The sequence below is a fragment of the Heteronotia binoei genome, chromosome 8 (genome assembly GCF_032191835.1).
Source record: "Heteronotia binoei isolate CCM8104 ecotype False Entrance Well chromosome 8, APGP_CSIRO_Hbin_v1, whole genome shotgun sequence".
NCBI lineage: Eukaryota > Metazoa > Chordata > Lepidosauria > Squamata > Gekkonidae > Heteronotia > Heteronotia binoei.
The window spans coordinates 45,895,133-45,919,465 of NC_083230.1; the positions used below are offsets into that span (position 1 = coordinate 45,895,133).

General features: G+C 42.5%; 1 protein-coding gene across 2 annotated transcripts; it reads left to right on the forward strand.

Moving 5' to 3' along the window:
• Positions 1 to 476: 476 nt before the first annotated feature.
• RXYLT1 (ribitol xylosyltransferase 1) lies at positions 477 to 10,242 on the forward strand. Of its 2 annotated transcripts, none has more exons than XM_060244984.1 (6): positions 477 to 648; positions 2,938 to 3,099; positions 5,088 to 5,190; positions 5,786 to 6,100; positions 8,291 to 8,461; positions 9,816 to 10,242. In XM_060244984.1, the coding sequence occupies exons 1-6, from the start codon at positions 507 to 509 to the stop codon at positions 10,234 to 10,236; spliced, it is 1,314 nt and encodes a 437-aa protein (XP_060100967.1). In that variant the 5' UTR covers positions 477 to 506; the 3' UTR covers positions 10,237 to 10,242. The 2 variants fall into 2 exon arrangements, with proteins under 2 accessions (XP_060100967.1, XP_060100968.1); XM_060244985.1 differs by having other exon boundaries at positions 2,956 to 3,099.
• The last annotated feature ends 14,091 nt before the right edge of the window (positions 10,243 to 24,333 follow it).

The following is a 24,333-nucleotide window of genomic DNA, read 5'->3' on the forward strand; positions in this document are numbered from 1 at the left end:
TAGCTGCTGCCCTCCCTTCCCCATCACCCAAATCATGTAGGGCAGTTTTATTTGAAGGGAGTGGGAGGGAAGGCTATGGGGTGGGGCCACTGAGTGCCCTTTGAAAAATTTATAGGCCCCCCAACCTTCCATATCCTGGCTAAGGCCCTGGGGACCCTTGAGCTAAACCAGCGGAGGTGACGGGGCCCTGGAGCACTGCTCTGCCTCAGCCTGCCGCGATGCAAGGGACGTCCACGGGCTGTAGATCCCATCACATCCAAATCGTATGGGACGGTGAGACTTGTCAGGTGACCTCCGTTCACTGCTGAATCTAGCAGATCAGAGAACACGGAGCTTCCTGTCACGCAGAACACGCTGCTATCCCAGCAGCTGAGATCGCCTGTGCGAAAGCAGTACGTCCCTTCCCTTTCACAGCCGGAGTAAGGCAGGCACCGCCTCACAGCGTCACTCCAAAAGCCTACTTACCATTACTGATCAAGATGGCGGCGCCCAGCGGGCCCTAAACGATGCGGCTGACTCGGAAGTGGGTCTGCTCCGCGCTGCTCGCTGCCTATTTACTCTTTTCTCTCTATGCCGCTTACTGTGTCTTTCTGAAACCCCGCCGCTCTGCTGCTTCACGGGGGAACCAGAGGGAGAAACACGGGCGAGGTAACACAGCTGCAATTCAAAGCATCTTGCTGACAGTCCCTCCCCACTTCCTTTTCCTCTGCCCTGGCCCCGCCAAAGACAAAGTGCTTATCCCCGGACATGCTTTTCTGCAAACAGTTGCTGCATTCTGACTTCTCTCCTGTTGCCTGTGGGCATGGGGGGGGGAGGGTGGTGGTGATAGGATTCCCTATTGGGAACAATGGGAGATTCTGGAATACCTAGGGTTGCCAATCCCCAGGTGGGGGCAGGGGATCCCCCGGTTTGGAGGCCCTCCCCCCGCTTCAGGGTCGTCAGAAAGCGGGGGGAGGGGAGGGAAATGTCTGCTGGGAACTCTGTTATTCCCTATGGAGATTTATTCCCATAGAATATCATGGAGAATTGATCCGCGGGTATCTGGGGCTCTGGGGGGGGCTGTTGTTTGGGGTAGAGGCACCAAATTTTCAGTATAGCATCTAGTGCCTCTCCCCAAAATACCCCCCAAGTTTCAAAAAGATTGGACCAGGGGGTCCAATTCTATGAGCCCCAAAAGAAGGTGCCCCTATCCTTCATTATTTCCTATGGAAGGAAGGAATTGAAAAGGTGTGCCATCCCTTTAAATGTGATGGCCAGAACTCCCTTTGGAGTTCAATTATGCTCGTCACAGTCTTGATCTTGGCTCCACCCCTAATGTCTCCTGGCTCCACCCCCAAAGTCCCCAGATATTTCTTGAATTGAACTTGGCAACCCTAGGAATACCCAGTGGACACAATGGCCGTTGGAAATGCTTGCAGGGGCTTCACTGAAATATGCTGTAGCCAGTATTTCCTCCAAGCTGAGTTAGTGCGAGCTAGCTCATAGTTCTTTAGCCTCTGGCTCACACATTTTTGTCTTAGCTCAGGAAAAATGGTCCCAGAGCAAACTAATTTATGCAGTAGCTCACAACTTTAATGCCAGTAGCTCACAAAGTAGAATTTTTGCTCATAAGAGGGAGTATTGGCTATAGCACACAAAAGTTGCAATGAAAATGCACAATGAATTTACAATGACAGGTAGACTTCCCTTGGACTGGAATGAACCCTCAGAGTGGAATGATGGTTTCTGGGAGTAGCAGCGTTCTGCAACTGAAACAATAGCGCCCAGCATGGGTTGATAGTCCCTGGGATTGGCAGAAATCTTCTGGGACTGGAATGATGGCTCCCAGAGTGGAATGATGGTCCTGGAGTAGCATCATTTATTATTTAGTTTAGTTAGCATAATTGATGTATTTGTTTTCTTTCCAATGGATGGAGAGCAGCTTATGTTATTCTATTTTATTCTTAACAACAACCCTGAGAGTGACTAGTCCAAGGTCACCCAGTGAACTTCTATGACAAAATTTGGGATTCATACCTGGATCTCCCGGATACTAATTTGACAACCACTTCCACACTGGCTCTCATAAGTGTTTTGGGACTAGAACGACAGCCCTTGGGGCTGAAATAAGTGCTTTAAGACTGGAATAGCAGCCCCCAGTCTGGAAATTGCTAATTTAGTTTCATCAGAATTTACACTCTAGTGTGCATGAGTACTAATAATTCCATGTTCTTGAGAAAAAGTAAGGGGCCTTGTCAATGCGTATGTGTGTAGATAACCTCCAGTTGTACCCAGCCTGAAGTCTGAAGTTCTCTCCAGTGCTTTTAAAGCCACTGGTTACTAGGAGAGGCATAATAACCCACTCACACCCCTGTTTTTGTTTTTCCAAGCCTCTGTATGAAAGCTTGGGAAAATCAGTGTTTCCTACAAAAGAGCTCTATTCTAGTTTGTAATATTGATTCAGAATACCTTATGTTCATTATCACATTGATTTATTTAATGCAGACGCAAACCTGGTATCTTTTACTTCTCTACCATCTTTTGTGAGTGAGGTGAGGCAAAATAAAGCATGCATAATAGAAGCCAGGTTTTATGTGCTTACCAAGTTTGTATTATAAACTGAGTAACTTTAGTACCACTGGCAAATGGCCACATTTTGGTTCATGTTAGCATATGTTGAAACCAGCCCAGTCATTTTCCAGTAATGCAAGGTAAATAGGAGTAGGATAATATATATAAAGGATAAGGTGGAAAGGCTGAGGTGGAAAGGCTGAGGAGAGAAACAGATTGCTGAAGAAACACATTATAGAGAATCATGATTGACCTTGGCTTCTTGGTATGTGTTTTTAAAAGTAGCATTATTAACAGCGTTAGCAGATATACACTGTGGGTCTGTAAGTTTAGCTTATCTATTTTATCAGAAATCCATGCAAAGAAGTCCATATCTTTTATATTCAGAGCATTTTATTTTGGAAGTGGAAGAATGGAACCCTTGGGAAGTTGATGAGAAAAACAGTTTGCAACAGAACTCAGCAAATAGTCTGCAGCTTTTAAAAGAGAAGAAATTGCAACAGGAACAAACAGACCTCAGAGTACAAATCTGGGGAAAAGCTGCCATTGGTATGTATTTGTAATCATGAGTGTTGCTTCTTAAGTACTTTTGTTTACAATTTCAGCTAAAATGTGTTTAGTTAAGTTCAATAGAATTTACTTTCTAATAAGTATGTTCAGGATTTAACATCATAGGCTGTGATCCTAAGGTCACTTGTCTAGAAGTAAATCCTATTAACATTAGGATATGGGGGTATCACTTTCTCCTGTGCAGTACTTTATAACATTTGTTATACTTGCTCAAAATTTAATTATATAGGATACTATATATATATATATATATATATATATATATATATATATATATATATATATATATATATATATATATATATATATATATATATATATATATATATATATAAATGGAGCTAATTTGTATAAGTTGACGCAACAATTTAAAAATACAGGGAATTTTAGTTGTATGAAATTGTCGTCTTCATCTGGTAGTGCTATTATCTGATCTTGCTATAAACTGATTCTTTGGGAAGCTTTGTACCTCTTTGGTGACATTTCATGTTATGTATGTATGACCTTACAAGCACGCTTTTCAGACTCTTTAGGAGGAAAATGCCACATAGCAGAGAAAGGGTTAAATACCCCTCCTTAGGCTTTTCCTACCTCAGCTTCCCCAACAGGAAGTAACTTTCCTATTCTAAAAGGGCCTTTGGTCTACCATTACATATGTTTACAAATCATGTAAGGTTTGTATATTATTCAAGAGAAATCAGCTTTATTGGTATTATGTATGAGCATCTCAGAGATCTTTTGTATGTTTTCCCTTAATTTCTAGGATAGCATCTAAACATCAAGTGCTATAGTGACTTGCTTCTTAGAGGAAAGTAGTATTCATCCTTCTGATGTTTTAGGAATGATACAAAACATCTTACTATATAATCTCTAACTGCTAACTCCCCTACAGTGTCTTCAGTTTAACTCCTTTTTTCTGAGAAGAAAAGACATTAAAAACTTTCTTGTTCTGAAATATTTTCTGTGTGTGGTGTTATAATATGCTAGTCTTGAATCTTATAAAGCAGAAAGGATAGACATTCCTGTGAATGTGACAGATTTGTTCTTTTGTAAGAAAACTACATAAAATGTTTAATTAAGCCATGTTAATAAACAGTGGAATGTTTCAAATCATGAAACAGGGCAAAATGAAATCCCTTGACAGGTCTACCTTGTTATTTACAATAGCTCTGCTTGGGCCTATTACTGTGTGTGAGACACAATTTCTCAGCCTCGCTAGTCACCACCCCTCAAGCTTTGCAGTGCTGGCAAGTGCCCAAAGGCATCAATGTCCTTAGAGGCCCCCAGGATTCTGTCCCTTCAGTACTGGAAGGACTTGAAGTGGGGCCCACCTTAGAAGTGGCATGCAAGTTCCAGGCACTGTGTTGAGCATGAGCTATGCAGCCTCTTGAGCAAGACCTAAATTTAACACAATATGACTGAAAGTTGGGCTGCATCTCTTCTTGATCAGGAGAAGGCATTCCCCACAGCCATCCTGATACTGGCCTTTGATGATGTATAGACTTCTGAGTGGCCTCTTCCTTTAAGACTGAAAAACTTAACAGTGGACAGGTGAGAAAAGCCTGAGACTTCCTTGGACTCGTGAAAGGAAACTTTGCTGTCAGGTTACCTGTCAAGTATTAATAGCTTCTCTTGGAGATAAATGCACCAAAGATTTTTGTTTTATTTCTGTAGTCTTTGGGGTGATTTCTTCTTTAGGACTAAGATAATTTTTCAGCCAAGACCAGTAGTGGGAGGGAATACCGCTAAACAGCATGGCCAGTAATGTCCATTCTCTGAGTAGATTTGCTGAGAAATGTCTGCCTTCCTAACTGAAGAAGTTGACCTGTTTAGCTTTGCCTCTTTGTCAGCTTTCTGTTTTCCTGGATTCAGGTTGCTTTAGTTCACTGGCTTTTCTCTTGACATGAAAATTGTGTTATGAAGGAGTTATGTCCCTAGTTATTAAATTGCCAGTTATGTTTTCATAGGCCTTTACCTGTGGCAGCATATATTTGAAAGTCCGCTTGAGCCTGCAGATGTGTCAGCCCAGTGGAGGAAAGGAAGACTAAATGCAGGAAAAACATTCTTCAGGTACCAGTTGTATAATGCCATTTGTCTGCTTAGATCATATCACCTTATAGCCTTAATTCTGTGCATGAATGGAATTTTATAAACGTAATTTTCATTGAACAGCAAATAGGATTCTTGCATAATTTGCCCTGTGCCTGCTGATATAGGAAAAGCAGATGTTGTATTAAAAATGTGCCACATTCTAAATAGCAGTATTGGGAAGGAGAAGGCAAAAGGAACTGCAGTGAGAAGAATAGGATTGTGGACACTTGAGCTGGGTTCCTGTTGAAAAGATCCACACATGCAAGGAGGGAGGCAGCTTTGGGCAATTCTCCCCAGAGTGCTTAGCTTGCAGTATGGTGTGGTATGTGTCTGTGCAGCAGCTGGCACATATACACACCCTCACACACACACTGCATTTATGCCTGCATAGCACATTTTAGAATGAGGCCATTAAGAGTTGACTTTGGCAGACTACATGTCTGCTGAAGAAATTCTACAGCACAACCCCTGAGCACAAGCGAAAGAACAACAGTTGAACAACATTTCATGTGTTTATATGAAATGCCTATCTGTTCTGTTTTTATAATTTTGATTGTGCTTTTGTTTTTCACAGCTTCATCACAGGTCCATCTGTAGTCCCTGGGTACTTCTCGGTAGAATCTGCCAATGTGGTTCTAGTGCTGAATGGCCGAGAGGAAGGAAAGCTCTCTTATGCCACTCAGTGGCTGCATTATGCACAAACATTAATAGAAACCCACAAGTTGCAGCATGTTGCAGTTGTGTTGCTTGGAAGTGAACAGTGCAAAAATGAATGGATTTATCCTTACTTAAAAAGTTATGGAGGGTTTGTAGAATTACTTTTCTTAATATATGACAGTCCCTTGGTGAATGACGAAGATATTTTCCAGTGGCCTTTGGGAGTAGCTACGTAAGTGTTTGATACAATCAGAGAATGTTTGAAAATGTTACTTTTATTATGTTTATATGGTGCCTTTCTGCCAGCTTCTATATGACCTGTTTGCTGTGTCCATTTACACAAACCTACAGTTAATTAAGATGGAATGTAGCTGGAAAGCTTTGTACAATTTCTGCTGTATTTTTAAAAAATCAAGCTGTAGCACTAATTTATATTCTCCCCCCAATAGCTTCCATTGCAGAGTAGGGATTTGAACCTAGGGATTCCCAGATCTTAATGTGACACTCTAGCCCAGGAATCCCCAACCTTTTTGAATTTCAGACAGTTTTGGAATTTTGATACAGGGTGGTGGGCAATGCTCCCTCTAAGCTGTGGAGTCTTGTGAGCAAAAATTCTGCTTTGTGAGCTACTGGCATTGAAGTTTGTGAGCTACTGCATAAATTAGTTTTCTCTGGGGGCCATTTTTCCTGAGCTAAGACAAATGTGTGAGCCACAGGCTAAAAAACGATGAGCTGGCTCACACTAACTCAGCTTAGAGGGAACACTGGTGGTGGGCACAACTACAAAGTGGCTAGCATGGGAAGTTGAGCCAATCATGAAATAGCTGCCAGCAGTTCAGGCAGAGTGGTGTGTTAAACAGGATGACTTTTTAAATGACCGTATTGTTTAAAGATATTTTCTTGCATACACACAGCTTACCTTCAGTAACACAGAGAAAATCCTAGTATTGTGTGGCACAGTTGCTGTGAAAGCAACTTAAAAATCTGCACAGCCAAACAGAAGCCCTGATGGGAAAAATACCGACTTGCCAACCAGGTGTTTTTATAAAGTGGGTGGGGCCACCATGAGAACTGTGGACAGGCACCATGACACCTGCGAGAGCCACAATGGAACCCCTGCTGTAGCCACTAAGCCACAGTTGATCTGTTTTACTTGGATGGCTGTATTTTATGCCTAATAGAAGATATAACAGTTAATGCTGAGCAACTGGATATCAAACAAATAGATGAAGATAACATGTGTATATAATTGTGTGATTACAATATAGAAATATATATATATATATATATATATATATATATATAAATGAGAGCCAAATAAATTATTGAATTAACTGTTAATTTTTAAAAGAAAGGGCTTCATTTAAATTTGATCAGGTTGCCACTCGCAATGGGCATGAACCTAGAAAAGGCACTTCAGTTTGGGGTTCGGGGCAACGCTCAAACCAAACCAAATAGTCCCCACCCAAACCAGTTTGGCAAGTTCAGGTCTCCTTTTCTCCCAGGCTGTGGCTCGCTACAACCAGGAGAAAGGGAGTGGGGATCGCACAGGAAAGGGCTTCGTTTAACCCCTTGGCTTTGCTCCCCTGCTTCAAAGCAGAGGGGAGCAAAACTGAAGGGTTAAATGGCTACTGCCTCAAGGGGAAGGAGAAAAAACAAGGCATTAAAGGGCTGGTGCTGCTCAGTTATTAATTTTAAATGGCTGGTCACGAACAGCCAAATGAAATCAGCCAAAAGTCCAGTAAATGTTTGGGGAATGCGCCTTGGTTCCTGAGCTCTGAACCATCACAAGTTTGTCCCAAATTTTGGCTTTTGAGCCGGTTTGTGCCCATCCCTAGTTGCCACATCCTTTCAACAGACACATTTACCAGACAAGGTAGGATGTCAGCTCCAAAGAAGTAAAAGTCAGAATCATTTCATAAAGCTGTATATGATGACAAGAAAGCAAATATAGATCAGCAATGGAAAATTTGAAGAATATGACAGTAGGAGAACATGAAGAATGGTACAAGCGGGTGAAAGGAAAAAAACCTGACAAGTGGGGCAGAGAGCAAGCAACTAATAGTGAAATCTTAAACCTAAACAGAATTACATTCTTTTAAGCCCATGAGATAAGATGGCTGGACAGCATTACTGATGTAACTAACACGAATTTGAGCAGACTTCGGAGGATGGTGGAAGATAGGAGGGCCTGCTGTGACTTTGTTCATAGGGTCGCAAAGAGTCAGACTCAACTGTGCAACTGAACAACAAAAAAGCCCATTGACTTTAGTGTATAGATAAGTGTGTAACCCTGCATAGGACTGCACTGTAGATCAAGCATAGCATATTGCACCCTGAATGAACAAATAGCTTAAAACCAGTGCATTCTCGTTTCATTTATGCAAGGTATCCTATATGCTGCTTTTCTTTATGATTACAGTTACAGAAATTTTCCTGTAGTTGAACCAAGCTGGTCAGTGCTTCACAATCCACGGTTGTACCAGTGTAATTTTTTGGGAACGATTTATAAAAACTCTTCCAGAGAGACCCTAATGAAAGTACTGAAGCAGCATGGGCTTGAAAAAATTTGTTGGATTTCTGCCAGAGAAGAGTAAGTAGTGTAGTTTGTAAGCAAAAAATATTGAAAGTATTTTTATGTATTTTAAAAGTTTATACACCACTTTTCCAACAGGCAGCAAAACCCCAGATGCATTACAAAAGTAAAATGTGAATTAAGTTCCATGCTCTTTAACTTGTTCATAAATGATTTGGAGTTGGGAGAAAGCAGTGAAGTGGCCAAGTCTGCAGATGACACTAAATTGTTCAGGGTGGTGAGAACCAGAGAGGATTGTGAGGCACGCCAAAGGGATCTGTTGAGGCTGGGTGAGTGGGTATATGGTCTGAAACCAACATACCTTAAGGTTTGTCTACTTCCATACAAACCTGCCTGCTCACTCTAGTCATTCTTGGAGGCCCTGCTTTGGCTGCCCCCACAAGATGGGTGGTGACCAAAAAAGGGCCTTCACCATCGTGGCACCAAAACTTTGGAAGTCCCTTGTCTGTCTCCCTCTATCAGTGTCTTCTTTCTCCAGTGGTGAAGACTTTTGTTTCATTTGCATACTTCCAATAATGGCTGTTGGCCCTCCTTCTGATGTTGTTTGTGTTTTTAATTGAGTCTTATATTTTAACTGTATTTTTTATTATTTAAATATTTTTATGATTGCTGTCTTATGGACCCTGATTAGGTGGAAAGGTGGCATAAAAATGTTTAAAATAAATAAAATTCAGTAAGTAATTTGCGATACTATTCCAAAAATTTGCAACTCTTTAAATATGTAATAAAAACATGATATTACCATCACTCAGATACCTATTTTTTCAAGCAAAAGATTTTCAAAAATGAGTTACAGAAAATAAAACGATAAAGTATAAAACCTAATCTAAAAACTACCAGCAGCTATTCTAATCTGTAGACAGCAGCCAATGTAGTTAAATATCAGAAGTCTGCAGAAATAGATATGTCAGTAAAACCACCTTAGAAGCAATCAGGAGCTGGATCATGAGTATCTTAAAGCACCTGATTCCATAATCAAGGGGCAATAATAGAAAAGGCCTGCTCATAGGTTGCCACTGTTCCAGTAGGGAACATCAACAAATTATATGGAATAGATTCAGCAAGCAAAAGGGAACATGTGGTAGAAAAGCTTTCACAGAAATCTTGAGCTAAGACCGAAAATAGAATATGTGCAGAATTATTGTGCACTCAAACTGAGTGGAATTTCTTTGCCCTCTAGGTATGCTTCTTCTGAACTTTTGGAAATTACTTGAGATACTTATTTCTGAAATTCAGAGCACTGTTAGATACTATTTTAGGATTAAATCCTGAGACTAATATGGATCTTCTATAGTATATATCATTTGCATTTGATGAAAAGTATATTTATAGTCCCATCTTCTGTTCCTAGGTGGTGGCCTCAAGAAACCAATGAAAGCCTTCGAAACTATCAAGATGCATTGCTCCAGAGTGATCTCACGCTATGCCCTTTGGGTGTAAATACAGAATGTTATAGAATTTACGAGGCTTGTTCATTTGGCTCTGTTCCTGTTGTGGAAGATGTAATGACACCAGGAAATTGTGGAAATTCATCTGTATACTACAATGCTCCACTGCAATTATTAAAGACTATGGGAGCTCCCTTTATCTTTATTAAAAACTGGAAAGAACTTCCTGCTATTTTAGAAAAAGAGCAAAATATAACTTTGCAACAAAAGATTCAAAGAAGAAAAAAACTCATGGAATGGTATCGATATTTCAAAGCACAAATGAGACAAAAATTTATTAGTATATTGGAAAATTCATTTTTACCTAAGGATAAAGGCAGTTAATTGTTACTCTTAGCCTGGTAGTTACTGAAAAGGAAACTATATAATGATTTTATGTACAGTCGCTTTCTGTATAAAGAGTTGTTCAATGGGGTGGGGGGAGGCATTGCTTGCACATCAGTTCAAAAACTTGAAAAATCATATTTAAAATGACTTGGGTAAAAAACATTACTGCAAATCTATGGAAAGCCACTATTGCCGACAATCTTCCATCTTAGTTCTGAGATCTGTTCCCCTTTGTATGTCATGTTAGTGACATTTACGCAACAAAAAACAGCAGTAGGACCACACCTAACTTCATAATGCTAACAAGTAAGAATATAGGAGAAGAAGAGTTGGATTTATACCCACCCTTCACTCAGAGTGGCTTACAATCGCCTTCCCTTCCTCTCTGCACAACAGATGCCCTGTGAGGTAGGTGGGGCTGAGAGATCTCTGAGAGAACTGCTCTTGAGAGAACAGCTCTGACAAAAGGTCACCCTGTTGCTGCATGTGGAGCCGTGGGGAATCAAACCTGGTTCTCGAGATTAGAATTGTCTGATCTTAGCCGGTACACCAAACTGGCTCTCCAGGAGAGGCCATAGTTTACCAGTATTGGGCCACCAGATCATTAGTCAAGTCCTCCTAGAAATTAAAGTGACTCTAGTCAAATAAAAATTGGATGACTAACATTTTCCAAAGAAAAATTTCATCTCAGATTGATCTAATTTATACTACTTAGAATTGACCACCAAACTCATTCTCCTTATTAGACTAAGACTCCCCTCAATTATACCCCCTCCTCACCTTCATACTTCCTCTTCTTAATTTACTTGGAAGGACCACAACTCTTTGTCCCCCCTCCCCTTTGTCCAATCAGCTTGTATACCTGAAGTTCCACTTCTGCTCCTTCTCTTTTCAAGCCTGGAAAGAAAATCTGTTATGGTTGGGTTCTTCTGCCTGTTCTGTAACTGTAGCCAAATCATCCTGTGGCAGAATTACCCCACAACTGTAGCCGAAGTGTATTGGCTTGACAATAGTGTTCTCTGGTGTGCTGCATTTGGACTCCAAACCACCCTTTGCTTGTGCAGCTGTGGGGCAACAATCATAATGTACCAGCACATTTATCTGCTTATTTTTCCCCTGATTACTTCTGTAATTCCTGCCCAGATGTATGAACTGGACCTTTGCCTGGTGCTCCATGAATTAGGAGATGTAGCCATCCATTTTTTGCTTGCTTTACTTCTCACTTGCCTCCCCTAATGAGTAACTTACATGTGGCTGCGATCACGCACACTAAATAATGCACTTTCAATCCACTTTCAACGCACTTTCCAACTGGATTTTGCCAGTTCACACAGTAAAATCCAGTGGCAAAGTGCATTATTCAGTGTGTGTAATCCGACTAGTGTTTGGATGCTTGGAGTGCCTGGCTTCTTTGGTGGTATCTAGAATTGGGTGTCGTTACTGAGTGCTTGGTGGTATCTTGATGCTTGCTTGAGATTGTTTATTTTCTAGCCTACATCTCTATATTACTCCTTCAATAAACTTTTTCTGTTTTCACTCTATGTAGATTCTCAGCATTCCTTCCAAGCTTGTAAATATTCTTTTCCACTCAGTCAAATTTAGCTTATCAGAGCCAAAAGCTCCTTTAGCATAAAAGAAAAAAGGACACATGAAGGTTTTTTCTCTTTTGCTAAGACTATTTCACTATGGGTTTGGTCTCATAATGGAAAGTGGGTCTCATTCACATAATATGTATCTAGAGTACATATATTCCTGACCAAGAAAGTTAACACAGAGAGCAGCCTTCATTTGTTGCAGCTGCCTTGCACTTATTGTTAAGTAGTTGCTATACCATTGCTTGAATTTTGGCTAACATCTTGTGCTACTATGTGGAAGAACGTTGCTAGAGATAATATGTTTGTGATATATGCGTGTGTATGCACTTAATGTATATTCCCGGTGTTCTAGGGCTCTTTCAACATTAATCTACTTGGTGATGAAGAACTGTAATAGAGAAAGATGCTTCTGAGATGCTGGTGTACACAAATTAGATTACTGGCGAGCAAGCTAGGGATGCTAGGAGATCTGTGAATCTGAATTGATGGGGCTGCTTTTTACCAATCCTTACATGGATTGCAGTGCGTACTGTCAAACCTTCCTGGTTTTAGGACTGAATCACTTAGATTTGATATAGTAGATTATTTGTTACTCCATTATTAGTACTACTGCTATATTTAGTGAATAAGAGAATACTTGTAACAACAATGCCATCCAAACATCCTTCCCAAGTATCTTCTCTTCTTAGAAATTACGTCCTACTTCAGAGTCCCACCCTCTTCTCAGGATGTGCTGGACACCAACCAGATGATTGGGAAGGACACTGCAGGCTGTGATGGAAGGAGGGGAGGCAGGAAACTTTGCTTATGTGAGCACTGCTCTACTAACAGTAGATGGTATCCAAGTCATAGTGTGTTTGAGTTGCTGGGTGACTTTGAGAGTTAATATTTCAACAGCTAATGGCTTTCGTACACAACACCCTATGCCATAATATATGTTAGTATTTGCTGTGTTTTCAACTATAACCATAGTTTGTATAATGTAAGTCCATAGAATGTTCAAGCATTAAACCAATCTTAATAATGAACTCCTTTTATATAGGTCCAGGTTGGCAGCCGTGTTGGTCTGAAGCAATAGAACAAAATAGGAGTTCAGTAGCACCTTTGAGACCAACAAAGTTTTATTCAGAATGTAAGCTTTCGTGTGCATGCATACTTCTTAGACAAGGAATGAGGTACAGTGAGCAGAGCTGCATATCGCTGGTGGAGAGTGGTTTAGAATGCAAAGTGGTACACAGTTAAAATCCAGTGGCAGAACAGCAAAATTAACAAATTGAGAAAACCTTTGATCTGGGTAGCATTAGCATGGAAAACCAATAAAATAGTAACATGTCAGAATATAAGAATGTCTGTTAATCTATTGCCAGTAAGCCTGGGTCAATATGAGGGCATTTCTTCCTCAGAAGTTTTTCCTGTTCAACTAATTTACCTTTTAACATGTAATGTACATATAAACATCATTCTAGTTTGCCATTAGAAAAAAAAATACATTAAAATATAGTGGAAGATGGGTTTAGTATACATAATGAGATAAATAGCCAATATCCCTTATTTGAGTATGTCAATACAAAAAACATTACACTATTCTAAAAGATAAATACATTGGAATACTGTGGATATATAGCTATAACTGGTGAAAGTGGGTTTAACATATGTAATGAGATAAGAAACCAATTCCAATCACACCTTTATTGGCATAACGAAAACAGATATACAGAGACTTGCCAACCAAACAACAATCAGATATGTCTGTTCAAAGCATAAAAGGCTAAACTAAGATTAAGATCATAATAAAACCTGCTTAGAATAATTTTTAACAATTTCAGCCAAGAATTTGGCAACAGCTTTTGTGATATCGATCATGTCATTTAATAGGAAATGGCAATCAATCCTATTTTCTTGAATATAGGACGGTAAGGAAAGACTATCTAACAGAACCTTCTGGAGATAAGTATACAGTTGGCAGTTCAATGGATGGAATCTGGAGAACTTGACCCGCATAGACAATGTCTCTCGCTAAAGGGGACTTGAAGAAATCTCCCATAGAGAACATTGGAGGGAAATGCATTCATCCTAGCGAGCATAAAAGTTCTCCAGTGTTGTGGATTATCTAATTCAGATAAATATTTGGCCATTTTCCTGGCCGTCTGATCAAGTCCAAGTGAGGCAGGAGAGCAGGTATAAAATTGGACAGGACACAGTCTATGAGATTCTAGATCTAAGATTCTCTGTTTGATAAATCTAAAATTATAAGATTCATCAGATAAAAATAGATCGTCAATTGCAATTCCCATGTGTTTGAGCTTCGACATGATTCCATCTTGCCAAGCAGCATTATAAGGGTCTCTTTTTCGGTAGCTGAGCAAGCTAGCTGGTTCAGCCCTATAAAATATCCGTAACCAATATTTAAAAGTTAGAGTCCAAGCTTTTGTTTCAATCAGAGATTGGCCTGTTTCTGAACAGATTACAAAATAAGGAACACAACTGGGTATTCCTAAAAGTTGTCGCAGAAATGCAGCCTGGATATTTTCTATTTTCTGGTTTAGAGCATTAATCCACAGAGGGATACCATACAAAATTTGTGATAGTGTTTTAGCATTAAAAGCTCTGATTGCAGCAGGCAAACATTGGTTACCTTTTTTATAATAAAACTTTAATTTGAGATGAAGAACAACTAGCTATATTTATTTTTCTGTCACGGTGAACTGCCCATTTGAGATTGTAATTAAAGGTTATGCCCAAATATTTAAAGCATTTGGATTGCCCAACTTTTAGAAAAGACCACAACCTTAGATTTGGAATAGTTTATAGCAAGTGAGTTGAGCTGGCAGTAACTGTTAAAAGCAGGCCGACTCTTGTGCAGGAAAGTATAGTTGTATCATCAGCATACAATAATATTGGGACTGAGAGATCATTTAACTTAAGTAGGTGCCTATTTATGGAACTAAGATATTGGGCCATATCATTTAAGAAAAGATTAAAAAGATGTGGGGCTAACACACACCCTTGTTTAACTCCTTTACAAACTGGTATTTTTTCAGTTAGGTGTCCTATAGATGAGAATTTTACCTGGCAAGTTGAATTTGTATGTAAATTCTTTAATAGATTTAACAGACAGGGATCTATATTAAGATCCTTTAGTTCATTCCATAGTTTGTTTCCGTCCACAGAGTCGAATGCACTCCTCAGATCTATAAAAGCTACATAGAGCTTCTACTTTCTTGTATTCATGTATTTGTTGGCTAGAAAAGCCAATCTAACACAATGATCAATAGTAGATTTTTTTTTTTTTTTGAAAACCCTATTTGCTCTAGGCCAATAATGTTTTCCGAATGTATCCAATCTGTCAGCCAACATTCTAAATGTTTTGCATATAGTTTGTCCATAATGGATAATAAACTAATAGGGCAAAAATTCTCAGGAAGATTTAAATTACCTTTTTTATAGATGGGAACAATTATGGAGTTACTCCAGGAATCTGGGACAGTTCCGTAATGGTCAATTAATGTAAATAAGTTGGTCGAAGGTTCAGACCACCAGACTGCAATTTTTTTAAAAATCTCAGCAGAGAGACCATCAGGACCTGGTGCTTTGCCAACTTTTAAACCATCAATTAACTCAATAATTCCATCAGGTTCAACAGGCAGCCAAACAGGAAGATCAGAAAATACAGAAGCGTCTATCGACTTGATCTTCAAAAATCTTAGAATAATAGTCAACCCATGTTTGTGGAGAAATGTTAGGGTTGGCAAATGCTCTAGGCTTCATGCTGTCTGAAAGTAATCTCCAAAAGGATTTACTATCATTAGATTTTATGGCATAAAGGAGTTGGTCCCAATTATGTTAAAAATACTTTCTCTTCTTATTTGCAATTACCTCTAAGAAGGATTTCTTACATTCTAAATAGTCATATAGCTTCTGTGGATCTCTACTATATTGGGCTTCCTTAAATAAGGCTCTTAATTTCTTTTTCCAAGAATAGCAGTCCTGGTCAAACCATATGGACATATTAAGACTACCTAATTTTACCACCTCAGCTTTAGAGCTGCAAAGATTAATCAGCAAGGCAAGTTCAAATAGGGCTTCAGCAGCTGTATTTGAATTTGTAATTGCCTAATTTTTTGAACCTCCCAGACTTAAAAAGAGCAATGAAATCTCTTTCTTGAGATAAAGACCACTTTATCCTTTCCATGACCTCACAAGAAACATTTTCATTTTGAGATGGTATAGAGTTAACTCCCCTTGGGTTCATCTTTAAGGGAAAAACTAAGGGAAGATGGTCACTTTCAGTACGCGGTTCTATGGAAATGTTGTTAATAAATGGAAATAGATTTGGTGAGCATAGACAATAATCTATCACACTGCAACCACAAGAGGATACAAATGTAAATTCACTGGCAGCCGGAAACTGGGGGAGTCTATTAACTATTTGGACATCATGTTTGATACAAAATTTTAGTAGGCTTAAACCAGCTTTGTTAAGTAGTATATCCTTGGAATGATACGTCAGCCCAAGCTGTAGAGGTAAGGTCTCTATGTCCTCATAGCCCAAGGAGGAGATCCATTTTTTATTATCAGAGCCAATTCAGGCGTTCAAATCACCCACAATAATAATCTGGGCTAAAGAGTACTGCCTGGATATAGATAAAATGTATTCAGAAAGTTTCTCCCAATAAGCAGTTAACTCTAGTTCATCATTAGAGGATGGAATATACACATTAACCATGATTAGATGAAGTGCAGTAAAAGACAACAATAATGCACGGGCTACAGGTGGACAAGGACTAAAAGCAGATACCTTGACTTGTAAATGGGATTTCACCAAAATTGCTAGACCTGCTTTACATCGGCCTTTTGAGTGAATACTGTAAGCAGAAAGATTAAAAACTCTAAAATCTGCAAAGTTTAGCATTTCTGTAGACCATGTTTCCTGTAAAAAGATATAATCAAAAGATTTTAGGACATTAATAAATTCTAAATCAGACAGTTTGTTTCTCCAGCCTGCTATATTCCAGGAAACACATCATAAATTCCCAGTTCCTGTTTCCTTTGTTAGTCACTCTATCCTTGTTATCTGATCCAATGACTTCTGCGAATCATTGAAGATACAGCCGTTGCGCTGCAATATCCCTGTTCAGTCCTGGGGAGGTGTTTGTTCCAAGTTTCATAATAACTTGTAATTCGGGCAGTTTCCCTCTCCATTCTGTTCTTGAAGTTCCTTTGCATTAAAACAGCAACTTTGAGGTAACCCATTGAATTTTCTGGAAGGTTAAAGTATTCTCCCACAGGTTTCTCAGTTTTGTAATTCTTGATGTCAGATTTGTGTCCATTTATCTTCTGGCATAGGGTTTTTCCTGTTTGCCCTATGTAGAGAACTGAAGGGCATTTTTGGCATTTAATGGCATATATAATGTTGGAAGATGAACAAGTGAATGAGCCTGAGATGGTGTAGTTAATGCAGTTAGGTCCAGTGATTGTGTTTTCTGGGTGTATGTGGCAACAAAGTTGGCATTTGGGTTTATTGCAAGCTCTGGTACTGGCATACATGCTCAGATGAGATGTATTGTTGTGGCTGAGGAGTTTTTTGAGATTAAGCAGCTTTCTTCAAGAAAAAGTTTACCCACCAGTACTTTTGAAACTCCTTTTATGTATCACTTAGCCTTTAATACATTAAGAAATGGAGACCAGGTTAGTCTCTGCCCATGAAATGAAGCAGTCAAACAGGCATGTGAGGAGGGGGGAGGAATGGGCAAAAATGAAGTATTTTTAACCCTATTCACAAATGTATGCCCTTTAATTCTCCACATTTAGCTTACCACAGAATGTTCTATGAACAGATCTGTGATGTGGGAATTTTTCTGCTGCAAACTGTCTGGAATCTGACTTACTGTGTGTGCAAAACTTTAAAAATGCTGCATGGTGCATAAATACCTCAAAAGGTTTTTCAGTTGCCAAAAAGTTCTTGAACTGAAATACTGGAATAGGAAAACAAAATTCATTAAGCTCACTGACAGAGAAAGACTGAGTATACCATCTGGCAATAATCGCCTCAGAATTAATTACAGCTTTGACACTGCCAAATTTAACATTATTTAATGCATTCTTAAAAAAAAGGAAATTTTCTGTCTTAATGCTTCTGTATGTTTTTCAGCCAAACATCTGCTAAAAAGAATGAAAGAAGATTGTTGGGTGGCATTTTCCATCCTTTTGGTAAAATCTTGCACCAGCCCATAGCAAACAGGAAAATTCAAATCCTCTGTTAATTAAAAAATTAAAGCCTAAATAAGGAAGAATTAAGTGAAACATCACCTAGATGCCTGAATGGGTTTTTAGAGATACTAGCTATAGGCAGCTGGTATGTGAATCTTCTGTTGTGCAACAGAGTCTGTTAGAAGAACAATTTTCATGAATATGCTAACTCCCATGATGGTTTTTGTCATTTTTCAAAATAGGTATGCCCAAAGTTGAACTGTGCATGGCCTCTTCAAAAATATTTTAGAAGTAATAAAAGAATGCCTTTGGATATGTTACCCATAGCTGTCTCTCAAAATCTTTGTTAATCATGTAGCTCACTGGACTAAAAGAGTGAGTGAGTATTCCATCAGCCAGATCTCAGAGTTCCTTTAGTTGTGATCAGTGTTCCCTCTAAGCTGAGTTAGTGTGAGCCAGCTCACAGTTTTTTAGCCTCCAGCTCACATATCTTTGTCTTGGTTCAGGAAAAATGGCCCTAGAGCAAACTAATTTTAACCTTTCTTCATAGGGAAGGTTATGTTTGCAGATGACACTAAATTGTTCAGGGTGGTGAGAACCAGAGAGGATTGTGAGGCACTCCAAAGGGATCTGTTGAGGCTGGGTGAGTTGGCATCAACGTGGCAGATGAGGTTCAAGGTGGCCAAGTGCAAAGTAATGCACACTGGGGCCAAAAATCCCAGCTAGAAACACAAGTTGATGGGGTGTGAACTGGCAGAGACTGACCAAGAGAGAGATCTTGGGGTCGTGGTAGATAACTCACTGAAAATATCAAGAGAGTGTGTGATTGCAATAAAAAAGGCCAACGCCATACTGGGAATTATTAGGAAGGGAATTGAAAACAAATCATAAGAACATAAGAGAAGCCATGTTGAATCAGGCCAATGGCCCATCTAGTCCAACACTCTGTATCACACAGTGGTAAAAAAAATTTTTATATATACACACACACTGTGGCTAATAGCCACTGATGGACCTCTGCTCCATATTTTTATCTAAACCCCTCTTGAAGCTGGCTATGCTTGTGGCCGCCACCACCTCCTGTGGCAGTGAATTCAGCCAGTATCATAATGCCCCGGTATAAATCGATGGTGTGGTCTCATTTGGAATACTATGTACAATTCTGGTCACCGCACCTCAAAAAGGATATTACAGCATTGGAGAAAGTCCAGAAAAGGGCAACTAGAATGATTAAAGGTTTGGAACACTTTCCCTATGAAGAAAGGTTAAAACACTTGGGGCTCTTTAGTTTGGAGAAACGTCGACTGCGGGGTGACATGATAGAGGTTTACAAGATTATGCATGGGATGGAGAAAGTAGAGAAAGAAGTACTTTTCTCCCTTTCTCACAATACAAGAACTCATGGGCATTCAATGAAATTGCTGAGCAGTCAGGTTAAAATGGATAAAAGGAAGTACTTCTTCACCCAAATGGTGATTAACATGTGGAATTCACTGCCACAGGAGGTGGTGGCGGCTACAAGCATAGCCAGCTTTAAGAGGGGATTGGATGAAAATATGGAGCAGTGGTTCATCAGTGGCTGTTAGCCACAGTATATATATATGTGTGTGTGTATGTGTGTGTATACACACACACACACATTGGCCACTGTGTGACACAGAGTGTTGGACTGGATGGGCCATTGGCCTGATCCAACATGGCTTCTCTTATGTTCTTATGCTCTTAATGTATGCAGTAGCTCACAACTTTAATGCCAGTAGCTAACAAAATAGAATTTTTGCTCACAAGATTCCACAGCTTACAGGAAGCACTGATTGTGACTCTTGTAGATAGTTGTTCTGTAAAATGTCTAATAACTTATTTTCCATCTTGCTTTTGAAGAAAAGCAATATGGTCATTGTATTTATAAAACAAAGTGCAATAGTACTAGTAATTTTCCATCCTTTTCACTTTCACAGGTTCCATCTCCCACTGAAGTTCTCCAGCATGTTGATAGAAACTCAATATACCATCTATTTGACTGCAGTATTGTGTGCATTATAGCCAATTGGCTACATAGGCTATAATGGAGAATCAATCTGGGGGTGTTAGGGAGGCTGTTTTCTGAGACAGATGCATCAAATTTGCAGCATAGCTGCTGGCAGCTCTCCTCAACCCCCTGCCAAGTTTCAAAAAGATTTGACCAGGGGGATTAGGGTGGCCAGACCGTCCCGGTTGCCCGGGACTTTCCCGTTTTTGGCACCCGTTTCCCGCCTCCCGCCCTGGCTATACCGGGACCATTAAAACGTCCCGGTTTAGCCAGGTGGCCGAGCGCGCGGGCGGGGAAGGCGGGGAGTAAGGGAGCCAGTGTCCCTGCGCGTGCGCACGGGGGGTGGCGGGCTCTGCGCATGCGTAGGGCCCGCCACGCCGTCGTGAGCACGTGCAGGGACGCTGGCTCCCTCACTCGCCGCCAGCAGCACTGCACTACATCAGCCGCCACTGCGCGCCTCCCGCCCGCCCGCCCGCCGGAAGGGAGGCCATCCACTAAAGAAGGTAAGCCTTCCTTCCTCCCTTCTCTCCCTCGCCCAGGACGCTGCCCGCCCCGCCCCGCTCACCTGCTCGGAGGCCTGGGCCTCCCGGAGCGGGCTCCGATGAGCTCCCCCGCCCTTCCAGGCCTTCCCCCCTCCCCGCCGCCCGCCGCCATACTCCTGACCCCATCGGGGCCCGCGGCTTCCCGGCTGCGGGCTCCGATGAGCTCCCCCGCCCTTCCAGGCCTTCCCCCCTCGCCGCCGCCATCCCCCTGACCCCATCGGGGCCCGCGGCTTCCCGGCCGCGGGCTCCGATGAGCTCCCCCCCCCTTCCAGGCCTTCCCCCCTCGCCGCCGCCATCCCCCTGACCCCATCGGGGCCCGCGGCTTCCCGGCCGCGGGCTCCGATGAGCTCCCCCGCCCTTCCAGGCCTTCCCCCCTCGCCGCCGCCATCCCCCTGACCCCATCGGGGCCCGCGGCTTCCCGGCCGCGGGCTCCGATGAGCTCCCCCGCCCTTCCAGGCCTTCCCCCCTCGCCGCCACCATCCCCCTGACCCCATCGGGGCCCACGGCTTCCCGGCCGCGGGCTCCGATGAGCTCCCCCCCCCTTCCAGGCCTTCCCCCCTCGCCGCCGCCATCCCCCTGACCCCATCGGGGCCCGCGGCTTCCCGGCCGCGGGCTCCGATGAGCTCCCCCCCCCTTCCAGGCCTTCCCCCCTCGCCGCCGCCATCCCCCTGACCCCATCGGGGCCCGCGGCTTCCCGGCCGCGGGCTCCGATGAGCTCCCCCCGCCCTTCCAGGCCTTCCCCCCTCGCCGCCGCCATCCCCCTGACCCCATCGGGGCCCGCGGCTTCCCGGCCGCGGGCTCCGATGAGCTCCCCCGCCCTTCCAGGCCTTCCCCCCTCGCCGCCGCCATCCCCCTGACCCCATCGGGGCCCGCGGCTTCCCGGCCGCGGGCTCCGATGAGCTCCCCCCCCCTTCCAGGCCTTCCCCCCTCCCCGCCGCCCGCCGCCATCCCCCTGACCCCATCGGGGCCCGCGGCTTCCCGGCCGCGGGCTCCGATGAGCTCCCCCCCCTTCCAGGCCTTCCCCCCTCCCCGCCGCCCGCCGCCATCCCCCTGACCCCATCGGGGCCCGCGGCTTCCCGGCCGCGGGCTCCGATGAGCTCCCCCCCCTTCCAGGCCTTCCCCCCTCCCCGCCGCCCGCCGCCATACTCCTGAACCCATCGGGGCCCGCGGCTTCCCGGCCGCGGGCTCCGATGAGCTCCCCCCCCCTTCCAGGCCTTCCCCCCTCGCCGCCGCCATCCCCCTGACCCCATCGGGGCCCGCGGCTTCCCGGCCGCGGGCTCCGATGAGCTCCCCCGCCCTTCCAGGCCTTCCCCCCTCCCCGCCGCCCCCCCCCGTCACCTGCTCGGCGGCTGGGCCCTCCGGCCCAGGCGCCGAGCAATCCCCGGACTTGCCTGGCTGTGCCGCTGCCCTCCAGCGACCAGCGCGGGCCTCGCCGCCGCCACCGCCGGACTCGTCGCCGTCCTGGAAGAAGGTAAGGGGGCCGAAAGCGGGGGGGGGGGCGGCCTTCCTTTCTTCCCTCCTTCCTTCCTTCCCTTCCTTCCTTCCTTCCCTCCTTCCTTCCCTTCTTTCTTTCTTTCTTTCTTTCTTTCTTTCTTTCTTTCTTTCTTTCTTTCTTTCTTTCTTTCTTTCTTTCTTTCTTTCTTCCTTCCTTACCTCCCCCTTCCTTCCTTCCTTCCTTCCTTCCTTCCTTTCTTTCTTTCTTTCTTTCTTTCTTTCTTTCTTTCTTTCTTTCTTTCTTTCTTTCTTTCTTTCTTTCTTTCTTTCTTTCTTTCTTTCTTTCCCCTTCCTTCCTTCCCCCTTCCTTCCTTCCCCCTTCCTTCCTTCCCCCTTCCTTCCTTCCTTCCTTCCTCCCTCCCTTCCTCCCTTCCCTCCTTATCTTCTTCTGTGGCACAGAGTGTTGGACTTGTAACTTGTAATTTATCTTAAATTGGATTTTATATGCAACACTGTGGAAAGACTGTGGTAAAATAATTTATCTGCTCTTCACTAGCTCCAACGTGCAGTTAAGCATGCCTACAGTCCTGATCGCAACTTTTCCTTTACAGACCCAAATATTATTATAAGACTTTTGTTGGGTTGATCTCGGTATCTATCTACTTGTACACACACACACACACACACATCTAAACAGGATGTTCATTCTCCAAACTTCAAATTGCAAGGAGATCTGACGTTTCAGTTGCACTTTTCTCTCCTTTTATTTAATTTGAAATCTTTAGCACAAAAGACAGCAGCAGATCAGTTCTGTGCCATGAACACCACATTAAATGTTGGAAACATTAATGCAGCTGTGCACTAATGTGTTGAACTTCAGTGATGCAGACCGTTCAGAGAACAGACATGGCAGTTAATATGCTGAGCAGACCCCCCCCTCCTCTTATTTTTTGCTATCAAGTCACAGTTGACTTAGGTTTTGCTGTCAAGTCACAGTTGACTTAGGTTTGTTCAGAAGTGGTTTGCCATTGCCTGCCTCTGCATCACAACCCTGGTATTCCTTGGAGGCCTCCCATCCAAATACTAGGGCTGACCCTGCTTAGCTTCTGATCTCACTCAGTGACTGAAGTATGGCTCTTAAAAAGAACATGACATCTTTTACTGAAGGCATACTGGGATGCTGGAATAACCAGTATGTGAAGGAACTGGCAGGCTAAGATTTTGATGGGACTCAAGGACTTTATAAGAGATGCTTTGCACACACACAAAAAGAGGTTAGGAGTTTGATTTATTATTTATTTTAAAAATTTCTATGCTAGTTGCCAGGAATCCATGCACAGATTTATGCACTAAAACAATCACCCAGTGTGCTCCTCTATATAATACTTATTGTGGGCCCTTGAATGTGCTACTTCCTAATAAAGGACTTCTCAACAACCAATATGTGAGCTGCAGAAATTCTGCAGATTATTAATCAACACGTCAGTGATCAACCACATTAAAATACATATTCTCATTTATGCAGATAGACCTTCTTATGCTAGCTCTTTGTTGATTTCTTGCTCTGAACTTTGATGTAGTTTGGCTCATTACGTCTGAAAAGTTGCTGACCCCTGCTGTAGATGCTAAATCACTGAATTGGGATAGGCGTGTGCATCATTCTGCGATCTAGTGCATATGCATGTTAATGCACGTGTATCAATACTAAAGCACCGTGTAACGCCCTGTCTTGCAGTTTGACATATTGCAGTTGGTGCCTTGTATTTCATACTGTTAAGATAATGCATTATGCTCCATTACTACCTTTAACCAAAAGAAGAAATGTCTCTTTGTTTGTAAATCACGTGCTCTCCCCTGGATAGTGGCTAAACTGAGTCTTTCTTTGTTGTCTAAACACAAAGGTCTTTTTTCTTTATCTCCAGTGTATCTGTCTAGCAAGATGTTGCTTTAAAGGATTAAAGCAAGTTGCTGATGTTTTATAAATAAACGTAGGAGGCAGACATTTTGATCCATGAGAAGAATCCCAAAATGACAGGACTGCAAGTGTCAGTTTGGTATAGTGGTTAAGAGCGTGGACTTTAATCTGGGAGAACCAGGTTTGATTCCCACCTCTTCCACATGCAGCTGCTGTTGTGCCCTTGGATCAGTTACAGTTCTCTCAGAGTTGTTCTCTCAAGAGCAGTTCTTGAAAGAGTTCTCTCAGCCCCACTAACCTCGCAGAGTTTCTGTTGTGGGGAGGAAAAGGAAAGGAGCTTGTAAGCCACTCTGAGACCGCAAGTGAAGG